Below are 16,402 nucleotides of genomic sequence, written 5' to 3'. Positions count from 1 at the left end.
GGAGCTGAACACTTTTAGAGGTTAAGATAAAATCCCCAAAATTCATTTCCCCTGGAGTCACTGCCCACAGCACCTGCTTATGGCAGGCAGTGTTCCCCCCTTACAGCCCCTGCAGCTAAGCTCAGCCTCTCCCATCAGCTCCAAAGAAATTCCACAAGATGCCAGGGGCAGCCCAAACCCATCCCTGTCCCCCACAGTAAAGGGGCTCTTAAGCCCAACACTGCTCTGTTTTTCCCACCCAGCTTTCCAGTCTGCCCCATATTCCGTGGCAGACAAGCAGCCCTGAGTCAGGCCCTGGCACAGGCAATAAAACCTCTTTTCTTCTCAAAACACCTCTGCTAGCAAGTGAGGTGTGGGGTTTTGTGACGGGGTTTTTGGATGACTTTTCCAACCTGGTCTAATGGAAGATGTCCCTGCACAGGGCAGAGAGGATGGAACCAGAGGATCTTTAAGGATCCTTCCAATTCAAACCCTTCTATGATTTTTTGTTTCCCTTTCTTTTTAACTGAGCTCCCTATCCCAGGGCTCTTTGGCCCCAAATCACACTCAGAGATAAAGCAGGACCTGCCCCTCTCAGCCCAGCCATTTCCAAAGCTCCTTTTGTTCACTTCTTCTGTTTCCTGCAACCACTTCCCTCTACCCTGGAGCCACTGGAAGGGCTGACAGCACTCCCAGGACCCATTAATCACTGGTGACAGCACCTGGCACCCAGCTTTGAACAAGAAGCTCTGTGCTGGGCTTTTAAACCCAAAGAAAGGTGGGAACCCTCTGTCCCAGGAACCAACCAGTCGACAGAGGACACTGCTGTTCTTATCCAAATCACAAGGAGTTAAAATACCACTGTGTAAACCTGCCTACCTCTAAATTATGCACATGCACAAATTAAACTTTAATATTTAATGAAATGTATACATTCACTTCCTGCTGAAGGCAGCTGTATTGCATTTTTATTTGAGATAATTTAATTTCAGTTTTATTTCAATGAACTACACCTTCCCCTCAGGGCAGTTTTGCTGGCTTAGCCTCCCACACATAAATCAGGCTTCAATTTATATGGGAAGCATAGGAGGTGTTTCACAGAGCTTGGGGTTGTAGCTCTCAAAGCACATCATTTAAATTAACTGCAGTAACTCATAAGGATGTTTTAATTGCTTAGATCTAAATGCAAATAATACCAAAGATCCATATCAGATTGATTTTTGGGGAGGGGAAGATTAACAAAAAGGAGATTGCAGCTTTTCTGTAAATGCTGTAAAGTCTAGACTTAGCTGTGGATTCACATTCTGAGAATAAATAAGTAGTATTTGGGGTTTGGGTTAAGTTGGAGGATGAAGTCAGGAACTCAAGCAGGGACAGAGAGGAACCTGGCAGGCTTTGGGCAGGGGACCTCTCACCCAGGCTGTGCCCTTATCCCTGCTGCTGGAAAACTCCCTTCCTTCCCAGCTGCATCCCAGCACAGAGGAGGGATATTTCAGTGGCAGGCAGGGAATTTGCTAGAGCCTCTCACAGGCTAAAAAAATACCAAAAAACACCAAACTCTGCAGGGAGCTCCTGGCTGACCTCAGACACACTGAGAAGAGCTCAGTGCCTCAACAAGAGCTGGGCTGCCCCAAGGAGCCTTCACATGCACGGGGCCAAACCCAGCCCACACTCAGCTTTATGTCAGCACTGGGTCAGGGACACCAAAATATTGCATACCTGTCAGTCACAAGCATGTGCAGTCATCCAGGAGATCAGCTCAGTGTTTTCCTTACACTGTGCCCTTTGGGAGGGGAATCACACATTCAAGAACCTTTTATGTGGTTCATGAATGGATCCAGAACAGAAAAACAATGCCCCTGAGCTCAACAGAGGGGATGAAACAAGTACTAAATCCTGTTAACTGTGTGCTTTCAGCCTATGGATAAATTTCTGGATAAGAGAGGGTGGTAAAGGCAGGAGGAGGGGGGAAAAATACAATTTTTGTGTCTGGCAGCTCAGCTCATGCCAGTGTTTAACAGTCTGGAGAAAGCTGCACAGACTGAACAGTGTGAGATGCTCTGAGCTGGCAGTGCCTGTCTGGGGCTGGTTAGACAGCAGCCTGCTCAGACTGCCTGGCACTCACACCAAGAAAACCCCAGCAGAGAGCACCACTGCAGGGGACGGGCACAAACTTTCAGAGGAGGCCAAAGTGGGAGAGGAAAAAAGGGAAATGAAGAGGAGAAAACCAAGCTCCAAATGTTCCTCAGTAATCAGGAAAATCCATTAATTTCCACACAGGAGGAAGTTTGCACTGATTAGAGGCACAAGGCTCTCGTTAAAGCCATTCCTCCCCCCCAGTATTTCATGCTGCAGCAACTGCCTGACTGCAGATGTGACCTTAACAGGAACATCACTCCCCCAGCAGGCTGAGCCACCAGGCAGTGTTTGAAATGCAGACACCATCCCTGACTCCATGGAAAATGGGGGAATAATCTGAAAATCCATGCTCTCTACTTTCACAGATCTTATCTTCCCAGAAGCACCTGTCAGAGGGATGATAGGAGATTAACTCTGGTTTAAAAGGGGGCCTTGGTCCCTGGGGCAGTGTCTCTGCTCTCTGCCTGGGCTGCCTTTCCCCACCACATCTGGGCAGTGTTTATAGTAGTTTTTGGCAGCCCCCAAAGCAGAGACCCCTTTTGCTTCAACCCTCTACAAAAATCCTCTCATTATGTGCAGCCAAGCCACAGGTTTGCCAGGCAGCAGGTGTACCCTGGTTCCAAAATATTCCCCAGCTTTTTGCTCTGTGCTGAACTGCAGTTCTTGGCATCTCCCTCTGTGTAAATGCAGCATTCCCACTTCAGATTTTCCAGGCAATGTTGTGAAACACTTCCAGTCACACCTTTGGGCATCAGTACCACACAACCAGACTGACCCCCATGCCCCCAAACCACAATCTCCTCATCCCTTAACCCTCACTCCTTTCCTCTGGAGACCCCTTAACTTCTCCAATATGAGCAGGGTGAGCAAAGCTTTGGTCTGAAACAAATCAAGCCCAGCAGAGGCATGGCCCAGAGACCAGGATTACCTTCTGCCCTAACAGGGCAGCCAGAGAATTCTGCTGGCAGAGCTCTGAATTCTCCCACCCACCTCTGAGCCCTAACAGCCTGGATCAGGATCATCACCTGGGGTTTGGGGTTTACAGGAAATTCTGTTTGGAAACACCAACAGCAACACTAGAAACACAGGTACTGCAACGTCCAAAAAGGAGATCTCAGGGCATTGGAAAGGTCTTTGGGATTTACCCTGCTGAGCAGCCAGTCCCACCCTGCTGTCTGAGGATGCGGAGGGTGAAGCAGGCAGTATCAGCTCCCCCACACCACCACCATGTGGGGTAATTGCTGCTTCAGCCAGCCTGATCCCTACAGCTCACTCTGCTGCACTGCCTTTGATGGGAGCACATCATCCTAGTCCAGCAACAATGAGTATTTCATAGGTCTAGCTCTAAATAAGCTAGTTGTCTCTCAGCTCTATTCTGGGATACTTTGCTATCAAGTTCAAGGTGAGATTGCCACCCATATAGCCAGGTCAGGATACCTAGAAACTGTCCTGGCTGGCTCTGATCTACTCCTGTTCATCTGAACAATTCTCTATAAACTCTGCCAAACAGGAAAGCAGAGGCAGAGGACAGCACTGGCTGGTGACAAACTGGTGTCAGAACCAGGACTAGACTTGGCTGGGTCACCCTGGCCCTGCTCCCCTGCTCACCCCTCAGTCACTCCGTTCCCACAGCAGGTTTTATCTCCACAGAGTGGGAACCCTTTGTGTCAGGAGCACACAGTGAACTGCTGTTCCAATCTGTGTTTGTCATGCAGGCCCACCAGTGAACGTCAGCTGCAACATTTTCATCAACAGCTTTGGTTCGATTGCAGAAACAACCATGGTAAGTAAAAATCCCAGCACAGCTGCTCAGCCTCACTGCACTCCCAGAAAATGCAGCATCACCCTTCTCCTCAGAGTGATCAGGGGAAAATACTCAGTGCTCCCAAGCTTACTCCAAGTTTGAGTAAATTAATGGTCAACACACAAGGCTCATTTCATGTAGCTGCAGATCACACAGTCTCCATCTACATTTTACAAAAACACTCCATGGGCAAAGGACAAGGGTCAGAAAGGAAAACAAATAATCTTTGTCTGAAGATTTGCCCAAGGCTCCAAGCTCAGCGACAGTTACAGATACTTTGTGTTTAAGTGGGCATAAATCCAAAATTAATCTGGATTCAAAGAGAAGGGAAATCAGCTGAACTCAAACTCAGCTTGCACCAGGACTTCAGATTCACAAAGATTAAGATAATTATTATATAAATGATCAAGAGGATTGTTTTCTTGGAGACATATTTCTGGTAGACAATGATTTTTAGTAGAAAATCAAAACCAATATTTCTGAGTTAGGGCTCACTTCATACAAAATTAGTGAGCATGGCTAAAGGCTGTATCTAATTGGCAAGGAACTAGGAGCAGAGGATCACTAGAACAGGAGATAATTGCTCCATCTGAAAACTATTAAAGATTGGTTGTGACATAACCAGTGAACAGCAAAGGAAAACTCTGGAGGTACTGTGCCTTACTGCTGTGCTAATTAAAGATAATCCAGAAATATGGTGTTTAATTACCCTCTGGTAATTCTTTTTCTAGAAAAATGCTGAATGAAGAATGCAAGGCTCCAGCTCCAGGCATTTTGTGCATTCAGGCAGGAAGTTTTAGGCTTTGCATATAGATCACATCCCTTGACTTGAACAAATGACTTGGCATGCACACCACAGTCAGAGGAGAGCCACAGCTCAGGTTATAAGGCTCCTCTGACACTTCATCATTCTGCTGGAAATATTTGGGTTGGGACAGCTCAGTTCTGGTAGTGGAGGAGAAAACAAAAGCTGTTATTCTGTCCAAGCACAAGGAAACAGATTTCCTGTCTGGCCTGCAGGATTTGTCAGAGCTCACAGGTGAGGAGTGTAGCATGGACCCCATGGTATATAAAGCAAAAGAGGAAGAACTGCCACTGAAATACACATCTGTTCCTAATTCACTGTTTATTGTCACCTCCTCTGGCATTACAAGCAAGAAACGCTGTTCCCACACACCAATCCAGAGTGAGGGGAGCAGGATGAGCCCACAGAGGATCTGTGCAATGTGCAGAGCACATTCCAGTGACGTGTGTGTCAGTGCATCTGTCCCACACTGCAAGATGCACTGGAGCAGCCAAAGATGCCACATGATCCCTGTAAGCAGGATGCTCCATAAAATGAGCACAGACCAGCACAAGAGAGATGCAGTTCACCCCCAAGACACGCTGCAGGGACTTGCTATCATATCCAGATGCCACTCACTTCATAGGCAGCCTTCCATGGAAAAAAACCATTCCCATGGGAAGGCAAGAACACCCTGTGGGCACATTGCTGTGCCTGGAAACACCCGAGGCAGCTCTGACAAGCCAGCCCAGATGTCAGGGTGATGCAGCACTGCACACAGCCTGAGCTAATGCTGCTGTGTGGGAGCAGCAGCTCTGCTTGTAAACACCAACAGCAACACAAGAAACACAGGTACTGAAACAGCTGAAAAGGAGATCTCAGCACGCTGGAGAGGTCCTGGGGATTTGTAACCTGGGATTTGCTCTGCAGAGCAGCCAATCCCTCCCTGCAGCAGGACAAGCAGGCAGGGTCAGCTACCCAACAAAGTTTCTGGGAAGAACACACTGTCCTGTCTTGAGGGGCTTCTGAGACAGGCCTGACCATCTTGAATTCAAACAAGTGGAACAAGTGGTCAGACATCAGAGGAAGGGGTGGCAGCTTGCAAAATGGAGAGGGGCAAATCAGTGTTTTACCATAGCCTATCACTGACTCCTGGGACTGATGATGGCAAAACTCCCCCAGCTGCTTCACTGCCCAAAAAGAGAAAGAAAATTATGTTTTAAACCCCCATCATTAGGCACTCTAAGGTCAGGTTCAGGTCTGAGTACTACATCACCTTATATTTCATTACTATTACCTGCAGGAGAAGTCACAGGGTTTTATGGGTAACCCACATGCAGTTAGAGAAGGCTTTAAAATATCTCCATAGTGGGCTGATACTTCCTACAGAAAATACCACTGCTCCCTTCTAAGTTTACACTGGTTGAATATCATAAATCAGTGTAAACCACGAGCTCAACACGCACAGGATTAGAGAAATTAGAGGGCGAGTGCTCACTTATGGCTTGAGGCCTCATGGATGGTAGAGGAAGAGGAGAACAGAAAAATAGAAAAACCCCAGGCATTGGATGCAGACAGCTGGGTCCACAAACCTCAGAAGGAAAGAAAATGTGTTGCAGCCAAGAGAAGGCACAAACTCCCCAGAGTGGGCAGGAAGCTGCTATCTGCCCCACAAAGGTTCAAAATGATTGAGGCAAGAAATGGAGATCTGAAAACTGCTGCAAGGGTAGGGGGAACTTAAAAAAAAATTAAAAGGCAAAGTCATCCACCAAATTGAATTCCTAAGGCAGAGCTGATTTAGAGCAAGGGAAGTAACTCCTTTAAGCATCCTGCAGAGCTGGAGACCCAACATAAAAGCCTCTAGTGGTGCACATAATTGATTGGACATTTATGTTGGATTGCAGCTCAGAGCTTGCATCCAGCCTCACTTGCCTGGAGCTCTAAGGACAAGGGAGGCTGAGACTGGGAACACATCCCTGAGCCCAGCCAGGGCTCCAAAGGGAAGGAGAGGACCAGCCCCAGCAGCCAGATGAGTGCAGACACTCCTGTCCCAAGGCATCACTGCAGCAGTGCATCCAACAGCAAGGGATTCCCAAGGACAAGTGCAAGATGCAGCCACTCTCTCCAATTATTTTTATGACAAACACCAAACAACCCCCAAACACAAGCTCTTAAATCCCTTTTTGCTGTTCAAAAGCATCAACGACTCCCCAGCCATACCAGATTGTGAAACCTACAGCAAATGCAGAAATTCCTCATTACAAATAAATGGAAGTGAAGCACCTCGGGAACAGGTCTTGGGTTTTAAGTGAATAAACTGCACCAGCTCTGGCTTTTCTTAGGGGCATGAGGCAAGTGATAGGATTATCTGAGCATTTCATTAATAAACTCCCTGCTTTAACAGCAAACTTGAAATTAGGCAATGCCCTTGCTCACTCTCAGCTGTAGTTTTATGGTCTTCCACTGGCTTGGGCAGCTGGAAACATTTTGTACACAGTGGAAGCACAGGGAGAAGAAGAAATATATTTTTATATCATCACCTAGCAGTGCTAGCAGCTGGAGTCAGGATGAGCTTTTCTAGACTCTTCTTTTAAAAAGGATCCACACACAGCAAAGAACAGTCTGAAAAAGAAAGAAAAATCACAGAAGCTGGGACAGCCTCCCTTAGACACAGTATAAATATGCAAATTCATTTCTGCTGCTTTCATGCCATAGTTATCTCATCTGAAAAGAGCAAAGCAAATGTGACCTTCCAGCCAGCTGCAGCACAGGCACAACTGGGCTCCCAGCATCTCCTGAGGACAGGAGAAGCTGGAGGCTGCAACTGTCCAAATGTTAAGTGCTTGTTCAGAGACAGCTGCACATGAGATTTCCAACGAGAAAACAAAGCATCCTGCAAAACAGACCAAGAAATTCAATCAAGACCCACAAACCCCAGTGCAGCAGAGATTCTGATGGGGTCACACATTTAATACTGGTCCCACTCACTGCGAAATCAGCAAAAGATATGAGTTTCAATGCACAAAGCTGTAGCAAAAGTTAGGTTCTGAGGAAAATTTCCTGCAGTCAGTCATTCTTAAACCCAACCATCAGTCCCACAGAGATGATAAGCACCTAACAAGTCACACAACACAAAATGAAAAGGTTTTCACAACAGCTCACAGTCTGCTGCCATCTCAGGGTTAGCCATGGAGGGTTCCAGCTGTCTGTGTCTGGAGTTTGCCTTTGCACTAATGGAGAAGGGAGGGGGAAAAGAAAAAACAACATAAAGAAGCCATGAAATAGGACCGTGCAACTTAAATAGAAGGACACAAAACCCCCTCAAGCTGAAAAAAAAGACCTCACTACTAAATACCCACATTTGCAATTCTGGATGCTGGCTATAACTCACATCCCAGCAGCTTTATTGGCTCAGAAAGAGATATATTCCTCACTTTTCTGCTTTGGGTTCTAGCATAAAAATCCCCACACTTATTAAGCACCAGGGTACAGCTCCCACTCCTCACCAGGTGCCTGCCCTTCTCTGACACAGACTCCTCCTCCCCTTGCCTGTGGTTTCACACAAATTGGCCACTTGGCTATTAACCCCTCCTAGGGCTGCTCCTGGTGTGCTTGTGGATTTTTTAGTCTGCTGTAGTGCTCCTTGGCAAGGCAGGTTATTACCTTCAAAATATTTGTTCATCCCCATTCTAGAGAATTAACTCAATGCTAATAAAGTCCCTCATGCTCTGTTGCCCAGGCGGGGTCCCAGAATCCCCTTCAGAAGGAAGGTAGAGGGGGGTAACAGGGGTAAACTCTACCCTGTTTTATTCATCAGCAAAATATAAATTTATCAAAGGGGAAATCTCTCCCCAAAACTGTTCAGTGCAGAGGCTGCTCTGCCAGGACCCCTGAGTCAGGAGGGAAAATCTATTGAGTGTCCTGAGAGGTTCCATCCCTTCTGCTTCCAGCAGAAGGTGTCAGGGAATGGGATCCTGGGAAGGGAAGGTTTCCAATGATCTTCTGTTTCCTTGTCTCCTTGCGAGGTCACTAAGCAGAATTTCATTTCAGCATTATCAAATTGAACTACTTTGATCACTCCAGTTATTCTCTTCCTGCCTTGTGTCATTTCCCTCTTGGGAGCAAAATGCCTTTGTGCCAAATTGCAGAGCTCCTGAATGCCTCCACTGCTCAGAGCTGCTGCTCCCCTCTCCCAAGCCAGCCAGAGGAGCAGGCTGCACAAGATAATCAATGCCTGGATGTGATAGGCACACAAATGAGGAACATCAGGGATAAGAAGGATATGGAGAAAGAGATTTTTTTTTTTTTGCCAAGTTTGCAGCCCCAGTCAAACCTCTTTTTTTTCTTTGCTTGAAAGTTCACATCAGAAATTGGCCAATGCTGTCCATCATTTAGGAATAACCGTGTCTTCCTGGGGATGCTAATGAAGATGTCCTATAGCAGCATCCAGGAGAAATGCTGCATATCTCCAGGTAGCCAAGGAATGAGCGTTGCTTGGCTCATCACCTCTGAGCCTGACTGCAATGCTGAGGACAAAGCTTTCAGCACAGAGGATCCTCAGCTGGTGCAGAACACTGGAACCCTTCTCCTAGCCTGTGTCACAGCACAGACGTGCCCTGACTGCTCTCATGCCTTCTGCTGGCTCCTCAGGCAGTGTCATGTCCAGTTTGCAGTCACACTGCTGCGTTTTACATTTATGTTCAAATAAGGCTGGACACAAGAAACCTAAAACACTGCTCAGAACCTTCAACACTGCAGGGCAAGGACATAAAGGCAAAGGCATCTGGGAGAAAATCATGTTCTCAGTGGGCAGGCCAGGACTGTGGAATAAACTCCCTGAGTAGGAAGATCTGCATAAATGCACACACAGAGGTAAAATATTAATGCCCTGAAATGTCAAAGCCAGAGAATTGCATTCAGTGCATGCATCATATTTCTTTGTCCTTGGCTTTTTTATATCACAACATAAATGCTTTGTTTTCTGCATTCCAACACAAAAAATATCCACAGCAAACACTTGTCTCCAAAGGAGGAGCACAGAGTGACCCAAACCAGAGTCACTCCCCAGGCTGCTGCACATCCCTGGGGTGGAGGTGGTGCAGTTTCTCACACCACAGATTCACAAGGTGCCCCTGGGCTGTTCTCAGCAGGACATGAGGACTCTGGGGGTGAGTTAGGAGGGGCCTTCTCACAGCCATCCACTGTGAGAAGTTAATTTTCACCTGCCCCACAAGCATTTAATTGAGATGCCTCCCCATGGTGACAAGGACTATGGCTATCTTCTTCCTGTGTCCTCTCCTGCCTGCTATGGTGGCAACATGAACCATTCAACACCTCCTATCTCACCCTTTCCTGTCCTTTTGGCAAGGTGTGCAGCCAAAGCAGTGAACTTACTCCATGAACAAAGCTTCCCACAGTAACTCAGGCTGTTGTAGGGAATTTGGCTCTACTCCCTCCCCCCTTCTACTGCTCCATCAGGCAGAGCACACTTCTGGGCAGCTACCACTGAAGTTTCTTCCAAACATGAGTTTAATTTGTGTTGTACATGACAGAAGCCCCAAACTGGAGCTGACCTGCTAGCATCTAGCTTATTTGTAGCTGAATAAGCAAAACAACCTTTTGCTTTCTACCTATTAGGTCAGTGACATTGATTTCCCCTGCCTGCAACACACAGAAAAGGGAGAATTGAAAATAAACACGTAGTTCTGGGAGCTGCTGCCTGCTGTGGAAAGTGGGAATTGATGGTTCTTTTCCTTTTCCAGGCCTGTGTGATGGGCCTGTGCTGAGCCCTGGTCCCCAGCTGTCCCCAGCTATTCTCATTTCCTCCAGACATATTATCCAGGGTCGACAGAGATGAATAATTAAGTCAGAGGGATGCACTAGGACTTGTCAAGGTGACATTTGGAATATCAGCAACAGGAAAGAGTGTTGCAACTCTTTTTTATGTCCAGAGGTCTGCTCCTTTTAGCGTCAAGCCCGTGGCTCATTTGCTGTTGTCACAATCATTAATGTCATTAGCAGCTTCTGCTCTCTGAGGATGCAGATGGCACCAAGGTGCCTGAAACAGACTCTGGACCGTGTGCTTGGCTAGGGGGTGCCTCTTCCAAAGCACAGAGCACCCAGCACAGTCCTCCCCCAGCCCCCAGTGCCACTGGACACCACGAGGCTCGTGTCCTCCTGGACAAGAGGCTGCAGCTCCACAGTCAGGGGAGCTCCTGAGGCAGCAGCAGCCTCAGGAAGTCTCTCCTGCACAGGCACCCTTCAGCTCCAGAGCTGTTCTTCAGGTGGGAAGAGCAGCCCTGGTGGCAGAGCCAGGGGAGCCTCTCTCCTGCCTGCAGCAGGTGTCAGACTCCAGCAAGCACATCAAACACAAACACCCTCCATTAACTGTCTCCTGATAAAAGTCTTCAAAGTGCATTCGTGTTAGGAAGGCAGCAAAGACACCCTTCATCATGAGAACAACTATTCATTTGGGCCTGGGCAGTGGAATTGGTTTATTATATGTTGCTCTTCACACGCAGTCTGCCTCTATACTTAGAAAATGTCAATTAATTTATGGTTGTGGAGATTTCACCCCTCTCCTGATGGCTGGCACGTCCTCTCCCCGTTTCAATTTGTTGGCTCACTTTCTTATCTGAAAGTCAGAAAAGGAGTGTGTAGATCACCCTGGGAAGCTGTTGGTCAGACAGGGAGAAGAGAAATTGCTTCTAATTTTCCAGTAGTGTCTGAATTCAGCCTCAGCAGCCAGCCTTAACCTGGGGAACTTAGGGGAGCTGTAAGACTTGTGGTTATGAAGCAAGTATAATTTTGCATAGTGCTGAGGGACTACCTTCAATTAAGGAAGATGGTCATCCTATAAAATCTGTTGCCTTTATGGCATTTTGACATTAGAGAGGGGAACCCAGAACACTCAGGATTACGAGTGCAGATTTCAAGCATATCCCTTTCCTGTTCATAAACTCTAACCAGGGGCAGCTGCTCCCACCAGCTCATCTGAGTTATCCTTATATTAGCAGACACATGGGGAATTTCTCTTTCATGCACAACCTACCTCACTGTGCATTTCCCTTTCCCAGGGCTGAGGAAACCACGCATAGTCACAATATGGGACAGCTCAGCACTGAAAGGAAACTGGTTTCAGTTTCTTTCCCCACTTTAATCTTCTGGGACATCCTCCTGCTGACAGTGGCCATTCTGACCTCCACAACTGCTCGTTGTCTCTGCAGCCCCAGGGTTCAGACAGAGAGGTCCTGACACTTCCCACACAGCTGACAACTGCTGTAACAGGGGGATGCAGAGACAGGCAGCTGCTCATGCTATGACATAGCTGCAAGCTACGAAGCTAAAAATTAATAACACCAAATAATAACACCAAAAACACTTGGCATAGCTTGGGAACCATAGGCCTGGCTCCTTTTGGGCCCATTTCAGTGCTGGCAGCCCCTGGAGGCTGCTCTGAGCTCTGCTGTGTGTCTGTGTGCAGGACTACAGGGTGAACATCTTCCTGCGGCAGCAGTGGAACGACCCCCGGCTGGCCTACAACGAGTACCCCGACGACTCCCTGGACCTGGACCCCTCCATGCTGGACTCCATCTGGAAGCCTGACTTGTTCTTTGCTAACGAGAAGGGGGCTCACTTCCACGAGATCACCACGGACAACAAGCTGCTGAGGATCTCCCGGAACGGCAACGTCCTCTACAGCATCAGGTGAGGCGACTCCACCAAGACTCCACCAAGGTTTTTATCTTCTTTTCTTCTGTTAGAGGAGGGATTAATGCACAGGAGAACAACTTTCCAGTCTCACTCATCTCCAGATGAAAATATAGGTTTCTTTGTAAGCACATTTTCCTGTGAAAATTAAAAAGAAAGAGGACATTCCTTAAGAAGAGCACATTGTAAATGCAAAGGATTTCCAGAAGGGAAAATAGTTTTTCCCTCTAAAAAAAATCTCTATAAGGTGCTCTGCCGTTTTCTAACTGGTTCTTTGCTACTACTATTTGCAATAATCAAACTCTAGACAAGGCATTTACAAGAATGTGGGCTTTGTCACATCTTCTTGTCCCAACATGCCTCAAAACTTCAACTGAGAATTTCTAACATAAGATTTTAAATTAAAGTATCTTCCCCTCCTGATAAGTTTCTTGTAGGTCTGATGATAGAAAAATTCAATTTCTGTCTCCTGGGAAATTCTGCTATTTCTACATCAAGGCAAAAAGCTGAAAACCCTAAACACTTCAGGGAACAGCATTTTCAACATTATCAAACCAAATAACTCAAGTCTAACTATCTGGAGCAAATAATTTCATATCAGCTTGTTGAACCAACCAAACATTTTAAGCATAGATCATGGTCCAGAGCAGCACAGCAATATAACAGAGAAAATGCAGCCTGCACCTAGTAGAAAATGGGGACAGAAATAAAGGTCTCAAGGGCTCTGCAGGAATTTGGGAAGATACAGGAGTCCATACTGGCTGAGCACAAGGCATTTTTCCTGCAGAAAATCCCACTGAAGTCTTTCTTTACCCATACACAAACATATGCTCTCGATCAAACTTCTTTTTGGTATTTTTTTATGACACAGAAATGTTCTGTTCAGAGACTTACAAACAGTGTCAGTCTCAAAAAATGCATCTGGGGGTTCCAGAGAGTGGGCTTGGGCTTTCTGCTAATCCAGCAGAAAACCTGAGGCTGTGAACCTGAGGCAAGGCAGGAAACCAAGGCAGCAGAACTGTTTGGTGAGGGAACCCTTCATTACACACAGTCTCAAACAGCACTGCCATGAAATGCCATCTGCAGCAGGCTCTGCTGGCAATGGCAACACAGACCCAAATGTTCAGCATTTCTGCTGCTTTCCAGTGCCAGAGTGAGGGCACAGGCAGGGAGGTGATGGATGGTCAGTCCTTCCCCCAGCTGGGTGTGTCTGAGGGGCTCAGCCCTCAGCAGTGCCCACTCTCTGGCATTCCCTGTGCTCTCCTCTCTCCTCAGGATCACGCTGACTCTGGCCTGCCCCATGGACCTGAAGAACTTCCCCATGGACGTCCAGACGTGCATCATGCAGTTAGAAAGCTGTGAGTCCTGTGTACACCCCCACTTTGGAGAGGGGACAGCCTCTTTTCCCTGCTGCTCTCCCCTGCCATGTCCTTTCCCAGCTGTGACCCATTTCCAGCCCAGCCTTCACTGGAGGTTTGCTGGAGAAGCTGTTGCTTAGGATTTTCCATTCATTCAGAGCATGTGACATTTGCTAGAGAAGCCAAACCTCAAAAGGTCCCATGAGAGGAGCCCTGGCTTGCTTGTGTTTACATTGGCCTTTCACTTTGCAGGAGAGAAGTGAAAGTGCTCTCAGCTGCAAGTGGGATTTTTTCTCTCTGGATGAACATCTGCCATTTGTACATGTTGCTTATCCCAGAGGAGGGAAAGATGATGAGCTTCTTCCAGAGAAAGAAGTCAAGTTGGAAACAGTAGGAAACAGTTCAGCAAGCCAAATTCAAGAAAAAAAATGTTATTTGTTGCAGAAAATCCATTGCAGCTCCAGTGGAAGTGGTTGGCCTGGCTCTTAGTACATGAACAAGCAGTTTTGCCTCAACCCAAATCCCGTTCATGACAGCACTGTCAAGCAAGGCCAGGATGCACCCCTGCCTCCCAGCCCTCTTCTGCAAAACTGTCCCATTCCAGACCAGTATTTAACCTGATTCACATGACATTTGTCCCTTCCTCTCAACAGTTGGCTACACAATGAATGATCTCATATTTGAGTGGCAAGAAAAAGGAGCAGTGCAAGTTGCTGACGGGCTGACATTGCCTCAGTTTATCCTCAAAGAAGAAAAAGACTTGAGATACTGCACGAAGCACTACAACACAGGTCAGTGCTGCTAACCCTTAACTGAGGGCTTCAGTAGAGAGGAATTCAGGATTGTGCATTTGCCAGTCTCTTGCTCTGTCTGATGGCACTCTGGCCTTGTCCTACACTTCCAGAGCTAACAGACATGTAGAAACATATAGACCAAATGAAAAGCTAAGGGACATAAATGTGCAAAACCCTCTTGTCCTCAGTAACAACTGCATCAATTCAGGGTGTTTGGTTAGGATCTTGTCTCCTAGAACCTTCTTTTGTCTTTGAAATTTAAGTGACAAAGGATATACTGTCAAAGGGCTTTCTTTGCCATGTTAATGTTCATAGAATCCTAGAATGGTTTGGGTTGGAAGGGACCTTAAAGACCATTTTGCTACAGCCCCCTGCCACGGGCAGGGACTCTTCACTGGACCAGGTTGCTCCAAGCCCCACCCAGCCTGGCCTTGAACACTTCCAGGGATGGGGCAGCCACAGCTTCTCTGGGCACCCTGTGCCAGGGCCTCCCCACCCTCACAGGGCAGAATTTCTTCCTAATATCCAATCTAAACCTTCTCTCTTTCAGTTTGAAGCCATTCCCCTTTGTCCTATCACTACATGCCCAGGACAACAGCTGCTCATTTCCTCCCCTAACAAGACCCAGGTTTAGGCAATGCAAGGACAATTCCCAGATCCTGGCAGGGAACCCGAGCCTCACTGTGCCTCACCAATAACTTTCCATGTACCTCCCATCCTCCCCAGGCAAGTTCACCTGTATAGAAGCTCGTTTCCACCTGGAGAGGCAGATGGGCTATTACTTGATCCAGATGTACATTCCCAGCCTCCTCATTGTCATTCTCTCCTGGATCTCCTTCTGGATCAACATGGATGCTGCACCTGCCCGTGTGGGCCTGGGGATCACCACCGTGCTCACCATGACCACGCAGAGCTCTGGCTCCCGAGCATCACTGCCCAAGGTAGGGAACACCCTTGTCTTCACCAGGGAAATCATGCTCCTTTTGGGGGCAGTGCTTAAGGAAATCCCTACACAGATCCTCCTGCTGCCTTTGCACAATTCCAGTTTAAGGGAAAACTGAACAAATTCCAGTCTCACCCTTAAAAAGTTGTAAATTCCCTGTGACTAGCAGCAAAACTTCCCCCAGGATTCAGCACTCACACAGCTCCCAGTCACCAAGAGATCTGTACTTTACAGACCCCTGCAACAACCAGACATGGATGTGCACTCTACATTTTAGCTTTTAGTCATTTGACCATCCTACTTTTATGATAGTACTGAACTTCCCTTTATGAAGGGCTTCTGCTATGGTGGATTACTGTTTTCATTAAATATAAACAATCACAGTCAAGGCCTGAATAAATTAAAAGCTGTGGAATTATTGCTACTTAAGAACCTGTGAGGGGTTTCATTGACCTGATAACACATTCACATTAAATGAGCGAGATTCTGGCTTCCAAGAGCAGATGCCAGCCATGTAAAACACTAAATAAAAATGCATTGGGGTAAGGAAGCCACCCCATTTCTGCCTCTTTCTCTGACTCCTAGGTGTCCTACGTGAAGGCCATAGACATCTGGATGGCCGTGTGCCTGCTGTTTGTGTTCTCTGCACTCCTGGAGTACGCTGCCGTCAACTTCGTGTCTCGGCAGCACAAAGAGCTGCTCAGGTTCAGGAGGAAGAGGAGGCATCATAAGGTAATACACAAGGACACAGCTGAAATCTGTGCCAGCAGAACACCATGGTCAAGTGAACCAAGCCATCAGCCCCCAGGGAAGTCCCCAGTATTGTGTGAGATGTTAAGGAGGCTCACACACCAAAACCAAGGGCTGCCTCAGTGAACTGAGTCTGCTCTG

The 16,402-nt window shown here is 47.3% G+C and overlaps 1 protein-coding gene across 4 annotated transcripts in view; it reads left to right on the top strand.

The window, feature by feature from the left end:
- GLRA1 (glycine receptor alpha 1) overlaps nucleotides 1–16,402 on the top strand; it is a 38,793-nt gene that overhangs the window by 17,925 nt on the left and 4,466 nt on the right. For all 4 annotated transcript variants that reach the window (XM_063413712.1, XM_063413715.1, XM_063413714.1 and 1 more), the window contains 6 exons: nucleotides 3,834–3,901; nucleotides 12,190–12,413; nucleotides 13,692–13,774; nucleotides 14,428–14,565; nucleotides 15,295–15,509; nucleotides 16,097–16,243. In XM_063413712.1, the coding sequence (XP_063269782.1) occupies nucleotides 3,834–3,901; nucleotides 12,190–12,413; nucleotides 13,692–13,774; nucleotides 14,428–14,565; nucleotides 15,295–15,509; nucleotides 16,097–16,243 (875 nt within the window). The remainder of the gene's footprint in view (nucleotides 1–3,833; nucleotides 3,902–12,189; nucleotides 12,414–13,691; nucleotides 13,775–14,427; nucleotides 14,566–15,294; nucleotides 15,510–16,096; nucleotides 16,244–16,402) is intronic.

This window comes from Prinia subflava, chromosome 16 (assembly GCF_021018805.1).
Source record: "Prinia subflava isolate CZ2003 ecotype Zambia chromosome 16, Cam_Psub_1.2, whole genome shotgun sequence".
In the NCBI taxonomy this organism is placed as follows: domain Eukaryota; kingdom Metazoa; phylum Chordata; class Aves; order Passeriformes; family Cisticolidae; genus Prinia; species Prinia subflava.
Note: the sequence above shows the minus strand (reverse complement) of the source record. Positions and strands in the feature narration are given on the sequence as shown.